Source organism: Asterias amurensis, chromosome 19, assembly GCF_032118995.1.
Source record: "Asterias amurensis chromosome 19, ASM3211899v1".
NCBI classification, from domain to species: domain Eukaryota; kingdom Metazoa; phylum Echinodermata; class Asteroidea; order Forcipulatida; family Asteriidae; genus Asterias; species Asterias amurensis.
In genome coordinates, this window is record NC_092666.1 from 3,140,829 (window position 1) to 3,152,786 (window position 11,958).

Below are 11,958 nucleotides of genomic sequence, written 5' to 3' on the forward strand. Positions count from 1 at the left end.
GCGAGAGAGGGCGCCCTTTAGATTGCTCTTATATTTATTTCTTGATCGGCCGGGGTGGGCGGTGAGTTCTAATTCTGTCAGTTTTCAGTGACTTTTCACCATGGCATTTCTTGACATTCGACTAAAAAAAGTGAACAAAATATACCACGAGGGGGTGAGTAGTGGTTTATGAAATAGTTCTGTTAAAGATGAGGCTTGTATGGGTGAACATTGTTATGTAAAAATGTGCTTATTTTGAAGGGGTGCAGTTTTTTAAGTTTGCAAAAAAGAGAGTGACGTGATATTAAACATTGATTCAGGATGGGGTTCCACTCCCATATCATTCCCTGCCCTTGCTGCATGCTGGAACTGGCTCGTGCAGTGTAATTGGTTGGTTGGTTTTGTATTGACTGTCAAATCAGTCAGGAAAGTGCATAACGTAACCTTTGATAAAGTTTTAAAAAACAAAAAAATGTGTGATGAATGATTTGTGATTTCTTTTTACAATTTTAGAACGACTCAAATTCTAGTGTTCCACAATAAAAATCTGTATTCTATTTATTCTGCCGGCCAGTGTCACCACTTTTTCACAAATTTTTACAGGGTTGCTCTAAAACCCCCACGACCCCTCAACGTCCGCCCCGTGTTCAAAGAATGTCCCGTATTCTAATTCATTAAATGTCGCTTTACGGCCGAAGACGAATTAAGGCGTTAAGTCCTCGATTTAGAATTCACGGTGTGTGAATGATCCAAAGAACAGGCGACGGAACTTCCTTCCACGACTAGACTTGATTTCAAGTCTGAGACTGCGGTTATTTATCTGCATCAGCCCACAGAATCGGGAGTTTTACTCTCTGCTTGAGCACATCACATGCACACTGATGGGGAAGGCCCTGTCCGTGTGTATGGCCGGGGTTGTGGGAGACTGATGACAACAACCCCAAAACACGTGTGGGCCATTTGGTCGGTCGGGTCTACAACCTTGAGTTCCGCATAGAGCAACTAGTAGTAGGCCAACACAGGACGGGAGCGATCAGCTGGAATGGGTCTGCCTGATCATCACGTAACGAGTTGGTCGTAGTCATACTCGGGCGGTTAACGCAGCCACATGTAGGTTCCCAGTTGGGATAATAATCTTATTCGTGCTCGGACATGTCGGATCGGCCAAGAGATACGCATGTAAATGCTGCGTTTTGGTTTTTTTTATGTTTCCCAAAATTGCCAGAGGTCCCTATCTCAGCCAATCACCCATAGTTAGCTTCATGCATACCACATGTGTATGGTCTGTCTCGTACTCTGTGTTTAGATGTGCAAGGCATGGTAAGTCGACGTCAGTATACAAAATTGTGTGCGTGATTGGAGGGGGTTTTAGAACAACCCATTTTTACAAGAAAAGAAAAACGAAGTAGATCATAATAGATACTATTTGTTTTTTATTTCATTTAAACGAAATGAAAAAAATTGTTTGGGTCCAGTAATTAATTTAGATCTACAAAAGCCCTGCGATCTTGTTGATTTTTCTCCTAAATTCGAGCCCTGTTATGATACTTTATTGCCCAACTGTTCAATTTGTTTGCTGATCAATTGCATACTTGGTATTTTTCCTTGTACTGTGGAAGGGGGTAACCCTGTTTCAGCCCCAGGAGTACATTACGTTGCAACATGCCTTTTGTGGCTTGTGGCAGTTGATTTGGGTCGGTGAAGTGTAGCCGTTAGCCCTCACCTTGAAGTGGCTCTCCGGCCTTGTGAGTTGGGCGATATCTCATTATAACAAACATAAAATTAAACTTTACCTGTTTTGTTTTGTATTTTTCTAGGAGGTATTAGCTGGGCTGGTTGTAGTTCAGAGTAAAACTGATGTTCAGCATCAGGGTATAACGCTAGTCGTAGATGGCTCAGTCAACCTTCAGCTCAGCTCCAAGAGTGTCGGACTCTTCGAAGCCTTCTATAACTCCATCAAGGTATGATAAGAAAACATTGTCCTGTCCCCCAAAATGCAAAAAGGTTTAGGCTTCGAAACCCCCTTGACATAGATGCTTCATTTTTTAAAAGGCCATAGACACTACGTAAGTCATTTTCTCCTTGGTAAAGGACACCTATAGATGAGGAAGTTGGAAATTTCTGCTGTTCACAGGCACTAAGGCAATGACAAAGGAGTGTCAGCCAGTCACCATGCTTACATCTGGATGAAGAGAAGCAGTTTATGGTTTAGTTTGTTGCTCAGTAACACATGTGTCATGACTGGTCAGGATTTGAACCCCCGTTGACTAGGCCATCTGAATTTGACTTTTGTTGTACTTAAATTGCTCGGCCACAGCAACCAGTGAAGAATTGTGATAGAAAAGTGTGGCAAAGAGAATAATATCTCATTTGTCTCAAACATACTTCATTACTCAATAGATTTGAAAGGTGTAATATCAGACTCGGCATTTTAACATCACTTAGATATTACACAGTGAGCTTCTATTATTCAATTAAAAAGACACAAGACTGTTGGAGGACTTGAGTTAACAGGCCCTGATACTAAACTCACTGGCCTCTAGCCTGTGGTCCAGTGTAACATTTTAGCACCAGCTACTAAAACTATCTAGGGGCAAGTAAAACGCACAGTGTACTAGCCCTGTGGGCTTTTTTACAACAGGGGTCGAAATTAAGTGTATTTCCATGGTAGTCGGCAGGGCTAGTGACCAATAATTTTTAGTAGCCCTGATTAGATTTTGGTAGCCCGAAAGACACATTATGTCTCGCGTCACGGCTCAAACTTTACAATACACCAATAACATAGTTCTTTATTGTTTGTGATGATGATTTTTGCATTTTTTTTCCACTAGCCCGTCGGGCTATCAAACTGAAAAAATCAGTAGCCCGGCTGTAAATCTGGTAGTCCCGGGCTAGCGGGCTAGTGGCAATTTCGACCCCTGTACAAACAAATTCCAAGTGCAGGTCCTTAAGAGTCGGGCAAATTTATTTTAAAGACGCTGGACACTATTGGTAACTGTCAAAGACCAGTCTTATCACTTGGTATATCTCAACATATGCATACAATTTTGAGCTCAGTTGGTCAGTTGCGAGATAATAATGAAAGAAAAAACACCCCTGGCACATGAAGTTGTGTGCTTTCAGATGCTCGATTTTGAGTCCTCAAAATCAAATTCTGAGGTCTCGAAATCAAATTCGTGGAAAATTACTTCTTTCTCGAAAACTACGTTACTCCAGAGGGAGCCATTTCTCACGGTGTTTCTCACGGCCATTTCTCAACAGCTCCCCATTACTCGTTACTAATGTTTTATGCTAATAATTATGTTGAGTACATGTGTTTTTCTATTTGTCCACTGCCTTTAACAACACGTTAATATTGCTCTTTTATCCTCTCTCCAGCCGATACAAATCCTGAACTACGTTGTAAATGTCGCCAAACCAGGCAAGATCCCCGCCGGGAAAACCGAGATTCCGTTTGAGTTACCACTGAAGCCTAAAGTTAATAAGAGCTTGTATGAGACGTACCATGGTGTCTTTGTCAATATTCAGGTATGTTTAGACAAATCCAGGCGTGCAAGTCCTGGGCGTCGCCATGGGCGCCGCGCGCCACTGCTGCGGTGTACCTGTGCCTAATTTTGTGCACAAAGACTCGTTACGAGGAAATCGTTTCCCTTTTCACTTTTTATGGAAATTTAATGTCTTCCTCGACAATCTATGCGATTTTTCTGACATGGCTGCATATAAAATGACGATTTACTACATTCTTGATATTCTTTTTTAAAATTAAGCACAGAGTAAAATACTGAAATTCTGACAAAATACTAATTTTAGTTACTATTTTATGCAGTTTCCGCGTCTTTTCCCCAAACTCACCTAAGAAATCACCGTTTTCAAGATGATTCGGTTTCTATTTAGTTGCAAATATTTCTGGTCAGTGATCTACATATTATATCATGGCGTCCTGGAAAGGAAATTGTGTAAGTCGTTGAGGAAAACATTTAATTTCCATAAAGAGTGAAAATTAACATGATTTCCTCATGTCTTATTGCACAAAAATAGGCACATGTACTCCGCAGCAGTGGCGCGCGGTGCTCAACACATGTGCGCCCAGTGCGTGCCTGAATTTGTCTATTGAACCTTAATAAACTTCAATCTATACCTCATTGCCTGAAATTACACGGAGGCTACAGGGGCCTCTGTTGCCCCTGGTTTGGGCCTTGGTGCCCCTCCAAATATTGCCAAAAATGAAAGTCCCCATTGCAAAATGAAAATGGCTTTGCCCTCTTAAAAAGCTGTGGAGGCCATGCCCTCTGTTGCCCCGGGTTCGTGGCCTTGGTGTTCCCCCCCCAAAAAAAAAAACACAACATTGCCCATATACCAATGGAAGTGCCCTTTGCAAAATAAAAATGGCTATGCCCTCTTCTCTATTTCTTTACCCTTTCATTGCACTTTATAGTGATAAACTGATCTGATAGACACATTAACTGTTAACTCATTTTTACAAATGGCCCGAACAGGTCACATAAGCACCCTCAAGAGTCTTCTTTCCTATACTGAAAAACTCTGTGGTCGTGCACTCTTCTTTTATTTTAACAACTATTTTTGATAAGGGATTTAAACCGGGCCAGTGTCATAAAAGCTGCTTTATTAAAAGCAAAAATTACTGCTCAGCAATTTTTTCTTTGCTTAGCAAAAATTGAGTGAGTCACAACAATGTAAGCTTAATGTAATTTTGGCTGCTAACTTTCTTCTGTTAAAGGGAAGGTACACGTTTGGTAGTTACTCAAAACAAATATTAACTTAAAAACTGACTTGGTAAACGAGCACTGGAGAGCTGTTGATAGTAAAAAACATTGTGAGAAACGGCTCCCTCTGCAGTAGCATAGATTTTGAGAAAGTAATTTCTCACTCCTATCTGAATTTTCTCGCAACTTCGATGACCAATTTCAATTAAGTTCAAATTTTCAAAGGCTTGTTATTTTATGCTTATGTTGGGATACACCAAGTGAAAGACTGGTCTTTGACAATTACCAAACATGTACCTTCCCTTTAAGCAATAATTTTAGGTGCTTAGCTAGTTTTGTGCCTGCAGGCTTTATGAAATTGAGCCAAGGGATCTAGCAACTGATTGCGGCAGGAAAGAGTTAAAACATGAATAACGAACCATAGCCAAATGTCATCGATTCTATTTCAAGCCATTAAACGATTAATCTCACTTTATTTCTTACAGTACACCATAAAGGGTGAAATGAAGCGCCCTCTACTGGCCAAAGATCTGACCAAGTCGTTAGAGTTCATCGTTGAGTATAAAGAGCAGAAGGAGAAGGCTCAGCCTAAACCGGTTCCGTTCAGCATCGCTCCAGACTCTCTACAGAATATCAAAGATGTAAGTTCAAAATATCTGATACGCCTGTCTTCCAGGCACACAAAGTATGACAGGCCATTAGCCACGGTGGGTCGTGCTGGGCAGGCCTGCCGTGGGGTTGATTTCACAAAGAGTTAGGACTATTCTTAACTTACATGACTTAGGGTTAGTCCAAGGAGATATTGAAAACTCAAGACTAGTCCTAAGTTACTCGAGATAAGACCAGTCTTAACTCTTTGTGAAATCCACCTGTTGACATGTTTTTGCCACCGCCTTGTGCACCAAAGGGTCAAACATGAATATTTGTGTTGATCCGCTTGCCATAGTGGACGAAAATATTTGATTTATTGCCAACCACTAGATTTGTTCTTCATGTAGCTACATGACAACCCTGGCCAAAAGCAAACAAAATGGTTTAGACTTGGAAAAAAAAATGTGTCATTACGGTTAAAAAAAATTACTCTGGTTTTACCCGTATACACCAATGTGTGTTAGCACTGTATGCTCAGTATTTTCGCTAACATAATACTCGGGTGGGATTCAAACCCCTGACTTTTGCAATTCTAGATCAGTGTCTTTCCAATTTGTTTTTCAAAGAGCTCGGGAAAGTACCATACTGAGTATACAGTGCTAACACACATCTAGGTGTATATATGGGTAAAACCAAAGTTAAATTTCTTTATCCCCGATGCAAATTGCCATCTATTATTAACAAGATGTTATGTTGTTAATTGCAGAAAAGCGGTCTGCCACGGTTCAGCATCAAGGGTAAGCTAGACTCGGCCTCGTGTTGCATAAAGAACCCCCTGACCGGCCAGGTCATCATTGACTACTGCGACGCACCAATCAAATCTGTGGAACTACAGCTTGTACGTGTGGAGACATGCGGCTGTGCTGAGGGCTACGCAAGGGATGGTGAGAATGCTTTACAAAGTTTATTACTAAACCTGCACATAATTCACCTACAAGCACATAGAGTCGAATTTAACACTACTGGACTGCAGGTCAAAGGTCGATGGTCTTTCAGTGTCGAGCCAGTACATTAACCACCTGACAAGTTTGACGGTCTTGTGTTTTTCAGTTGAGCATCAATACGTGTGATATCTTGGACAGAAATAAGTTTGTTGAAATGTTGACTTTGAAAAAGGCAGTGAGATAAATAAATGTTGGAAGGGCCTACATGTAGGAATTTTGATTTTGATTCTGGTTACCTGTACACACTTTTTGGATCCAGTAGGCCTAAACATTTTGTCATTTAAACTTCAAGCCCTTCAGTCTTGTGGATTTTTCTCCCCAAATTCAAACCCCACTCATATCACCTGGTGATTTTTTTTCATATGATGACAGTGCTTAAAGCCATTGGACCCTTTCGGTAAACAGTATTGTCCAAGGCCCACACTTCGTGTATCACAACTTCTATATCAAATAACAAACCTGTGAAAATTTAGGCTCAATCGGTCATCGGAGTCGGGAGAAAATAACAGGAAAATCCACCCTTGTATCCGCGCGTTTAGCTGTGTCATGACATGTGTTTAAAATAAATCTGTAATTCTCGTTAACGAGAATTTATATTTTTTTACTGTTTTCTCAAAAAGTAAAGCATTTCATGGAATAATATTTCAAGAGAAGTATTTCACCACTACCTTCTGTAAACTCTGTAAGTTATTTGTAAATCTGTGAACTTTTTTTTTTCTGTACAGAAAGGGTCCAATGGCTTTAAACTTATCAGTGAACCTTAGGCCAGAGGCCAGTGATTTTAGCATTTGCTAGTAAATACACTATATGTGTCGTGACCGAGCAGTCTAAGTTGTCCAGAACTTGTCTCTGGTGTTTTCTGTAGCAGAGTGTGTGGGTTCGATACCCAGTCATGGTACATTTTCAAGTGCCCTTCAAATTAGCAAAGCACTTAAAGGACGTTACAGAATTGGTAAGAAACAACATTCGTTACACGGTCTAATGATGATGGTAGTAGAAAACATCCCTTGAAATATTTCTGTCTGGGAAATGTCGTATTTGATGAGAAATAAATTTATAATCTACTTTCACGTTTGGAGTTTATCGCTCAGTGGGCGTTTTATTCATTTTTGTTTTGGCATCGATGCAATGCAAAATTTGCAATCGTTTTTTTACTATTCTATCGTGACCCAGATGGCCGATCGATCTCAAACTTCTACAGGTTTGTCAGTTTATGTACATGGTGGATAACATAAACTGCTTACACTGCCAGCAACTATTATGTTAGCAAAACCAATTCTGTAATTGCTATGTAAAATGATGGGAAGGTAATGCATTTTGCTCTACCAGCCAGGCTGATAGTTGATGATACCCATGCCTACATCCTTATGGACTGTGAAGGGCGTAACCCTGTTTCAGCTCCAGGAGTAGGTGGCAATGCCCCTGGTGGCAGTTGATTTGGGTCGACAGCACCCCTTGAGAAATATAGACTGTGAAGGGGATAACCCTGTTTCAGCCACAGGAGTAGGTGGCTTCTGATGGATGATACCCATGCCTACATCCTTATGGACTGTGAAGATGGTAACCCTGTTTCAGCCCCAGGAGTACGCGACATTTTGTGTTCATGGGGGCAGATGATTTGGGTCGATAGCCCAAAGTCTTTTAAGTGAAGCCCTCACCTTTGACGTGTTGGAGTAGCTGTCTGGCCTCGTAGTGTTAGGTGATCTCCCATAAATATAATGTCACATATTTGTTTGAAGTCCTTTGATCTTGTGTTTTTGTTTCCAATGTTGACCCTGAGTCCAGGTCTCTACAATTGAGATCTCTCCTCTCTTTGTTCTTGTTTAAACCAAAATAGTTTCAATTCAAGTGTTAAAGTGCGTAGGCAACATCTATTTTTTATTGTAATAATATAATTATGTAATAAATGTTAAATTTGCATCGGGATAAAGAATGTTAATTTTGGTTTTTACCCATACTGCTGTTGTGTGTTAGCACTGTATACTCAGTACTTTCCCGAGTCCTGTGAAAAAATCTCACAGGCATATTACTCAGGTGGGATTCGAACCTAAAACCTTCAATTCTAGAGCAGTGTTTTACTAACTAGACTACCGAGATTGCCCGGTAGCTAGAGGCAGTTCAAATTGTAATGTATGTTTTGGCATCGGGTAACGCAACGATATATAATATAATTGTTTGTTCGCTTGTCAAACAAATTCTGGTCCAGTACTTTGTGAGCTATCCCTGTGGTTTTGAGAATTTTCACCCTAATTTGAAATCCAGTTTACTCTGGAAAGTTGATTTGTTATGTTGTTAATTTTGGTGAGCAATTATTATTATTTTTTTTTTGCTGATTTATTTATAGCATAAATACATGTAGGAGCTCTAAATCTGTATAGAACAAGTAGATTACCGCTTAGAACTTCCACCCATAGTCAACCATGCTTCCCCATCCCAAACAGTTGCAGAGCAAATTGAGTTTTTTTGATATATTTACAGCGACAGAAATACAGAATATTCAGATCGGCGAGGGCGACGTATGTCGTGGATTAACGATACCAATGTACATGGTGTTTCCGAGACTCTTCACTTGCCCAACGCTCTCAACGAGTAACTTCAAAGTCGGTGAGTCAAACTTAAATATTTTTCACCATGCGAGGGCGCTTTCAATAGCGAGTTTCCTTGCATCACATTTGTAGTCTTATTCTATTTTGACTGCCTGTACATGTATGTTGTTTTCTTTTATTATCAACATGATCAATAGCCAAATGAATAATAGTAACAATGCAAAATAAAAGTTTGATTTATTTCTTCTGCATAATAAATTATTAGTCATAAGTTACTTGGTTCTAAAATCTAAAAGTCTATTATATGGGACTCTTTTGAAAAGGTACAAGCCCAATTTCATATTGCTGCTTAAGCATAAACAAAATATGCTTACCAGATTAAGGTTACCAGCCAAACTACCCTGTACTATATATGTGACTGCTTAATTTCCTGCTCGTTTCTACTAAGCAATAAACTGTCAAGCAATATGTTTCTGCTTAAGCAGCTCTATGAAATTGGGCTCAGGGGTAACAGAGGCAGTGGCCATTGTGTAGTTCCAGGCCCGGTTTGTTAAGGTAAAGGACAATTTGTTGAGCAGAAACTTTTATAATAACTTTTATCCAACTGTTTTTTGTTTTGTTTACAGAGTTTGAGATCAACCTTGTGGTAGTCCTGCAAGATGACCATTTAATAACAGAGAATTTTCCCATCAAACTCACCCGATTTTAGATCGCAACAAAGAACAGAATTTCCTTCCATAAAAACAAATGTAAAGTTTGCATTTGGTTTTTTTTTTTGCCAATGAAACCCGTGGGTCAGCAACTGACTAGCACAGTCTATACTCAGGCATTTTGTAAATACGAATTCTAATCATATATGCTTATAGGAACATTACAGAATTGGTATGAACAAAGCTTGTATAAGATCACAGATTTACATAAAACTTACACGGTCTAATCATGATGATAGAAAACGTCCCTTGTAATATTTCTGTTTGAAATGTCATATTTGATGAGAAATAGATCAAACTAATATCCCGGTTGGAGTTTATCGCTCAGTTGTTTTCAATCGATGTAAATGAAAATGTGTACTCGCTTTTCACTATTTTCTTGTGACCTAGATGGCCAACCGATCTGAAACTTCTACAGGTTTGTCAGTTAATGTATGTGGTGGATTACATAAAGTGCGTACACTGCCAGCAACTGTTTTGTTAGCAAAAACCAATTGTGTAATGTTCCTTTGAATATGATTCAGAGATACCAACATACACGATTTGGGCGTTGCAAATACGATTTCGAGCCGTGACTACGACGCTACGATAATACTCAATAAAACACGCTAAACAAGCCGCCCAATATAATTTTATTAAATCGTACAATACATGCAAACAACGAATGAAGTATTAAATATCAAAACAATTGTAACAGAAAAAGAAAAAAAACACTTTTAATTTTAGAACGCAGTGTTGAATAATAGCGGCGAATTCACTCCAACAATGTACGTGTCTCGACGTAGCATCGTTCAGAATATAAAGTCAAGGTAAATTTTGGACCGTTTCATATTTTTATTAGCAATTTTCTAATTACTCTAAATGTTCAATATAAAGTGGGCGAAAAAGGCAGGTATCATTTTCATTAATTAGTTTGTGAAAGTTGAGGGTGGTTTTAAAGGATGGGTATACCATTGGTAATTAACTCAAAACATTAATGACCATACAAAAATACTCGGTAAAGGGCACGGGAGATTATTAAAATATTGTCAGAAATGACAATTAATGTGATGTAGTTTGGGAGAAAGAGGTAATTTCTCATTAAATAGTTTGATTCTGAGACCTTTCTCTGGCATCTGAAAGCACACAATCCGCTGTATTTTTAATTGTGTGAGGGCACTCTTTAAAACTGTTTTATCACTTCCGGTGGATATGCGATTGTCCTGCACAGTTTTAGTAAGCCTTCTGTCATTTCTGTTGGGCCGTAGTTTATTCGGCGCATTCTGTGCAACAAGGGTGTTCTTTCTTTCATTATTTTCTTGCAACTTCGATGACCAAGTTTGTACAGGCTTATTCTTTTTGTTGGGCTACACCAACTGAGGATACTGGTTTTCTGGCCAAGCGGTTAAGAGCACCGGACTCAAGCTCTGTTGTTTCTGATCAGCAGAGTGTTGGTTCGAGTCCCGATCTTGTTTGTGTCCTTGAGCAAGATACTCTACCAGAAATTGCTTTGTCCTTCGGATGGGACATTAAGCTGTAGGTCCCATGTCTTGGGATTGGCATTGCACATAATCCCAGAACACTTTACATGTGGAAGAATAGGGGTTAATCACGGTGTAAGCTTTTTGCCGTCGATTTCACCAAAATCTTCCTAACTTAGGATTATGCTTAGGACTTAGGAAAAGTTCATTTTCCGTATCCAATGACAGTAGGACGCATTGAACCCATTCTAAGTTAGGACTGGTTACTCGTCCTAATTCGAGATAGGATTAATCCTAGCGTTTCGTGAAATCGGCTGCAGGTTCACGTAGTAAGCACTATTATCTACTGGTTTCCTCAGGCTTGCTTGCTAAGTTAATTTATGAGGCATCCTTAGTTTCATTACCACAAATATAAAGTTTCCAACTCTACAAATGATGTATCTCACAAAAACGGATGTACACACAAAACTTTGCTGAGCACGGAACAATCTTGCTCAACAGAAACTGGTTACCAGACAAAATTCCATATAATTGTCATTGTTGCAACAGGGTGGATTTCATAAAGAGTTAAGACTAGTCTTAACTCGAGGTACTCGTCCTAACTTAGGACTAGCCATACATTTTTAATATCTCCTAGGACTAGTCCTAATTTAAGACTAGTCCTAACTCTCTGTGAAATCGACCCCTTTGTGCCCCACTGCTGTTTTTGCTTGGCTAGGCAAGATTTTCTGCTTAACAGCTGCATGAAAATGGGCGATGTTGTTTTCTCACAGACCCTCTCAAAATCATGATAAAATATTTGTGCATTCTGGGTCGTCAGCCACGATCTTGAAATCCAAGGAAAATATCAAGTGAACTAAGAATCGTTCCTTGAAATTGTAAATATAAACTTATATTATATTTTGTATGTAAACATAAATTACTAATAAAAAGAAACAAAGACA

General features: G+C 39.4%; 1 protein-coding gene across 1 annotated transcript; it reads left to right on the forward strand.

Moving 5' to 3' along the window:
* The first annotated feature begins 23 nt into the window (after nt 1-23).
* Nucleotides 24-11,957, forward strand: LOC139951866 (vacuolar protein sorting-associated protein 26C-like). Its single transcript, XM_071950934.1, has 7 exons — nt 24-154; nt 1,797-1,940; nt 3,358-3,507; nt 5,189-5,344; nt 6,061-6,238; nt 8,777-8,902; nt 9,471-11,957. The coding sequence occupies exons 1-7, from the start codon at nt 101-103 to the stop codon at nt 9,551-9,553; spliced, it is 891 nt and encodes a 296-aa protein (XP_071807035.1). The 5' UTR covers nt 24-100; the 3' UTR covers nt 9,554-11,957.
* The last annotated feature ends 1 nt before the right edge of the window (nt 11,958 follows it).

Bases quoted from the DNA above. Each gene is read 5' to 3' on its own strand.
- LOC139951866 (XM_071950934.1), top strand. From the start codon at position 101: ATGGCATTTCTTGACATTCGACTAAAAAAAGTGAACAAAATATACCAC. The intron at 5,345-6,060 runs GTAAGTTCAAAA...TGTTAATTGCAG, and splicing joins CTCTACAGAATATCAAAGAT to AAAAGCGGTCTGCCACGGTT. The intron at 8,903-9,470 runs GTGAGTCAAACT...TTTTGTTTACAG, and splicing joins AACGAGTAACTTCAAAGTCG to AGTTTGAGATCAACCTTGTG.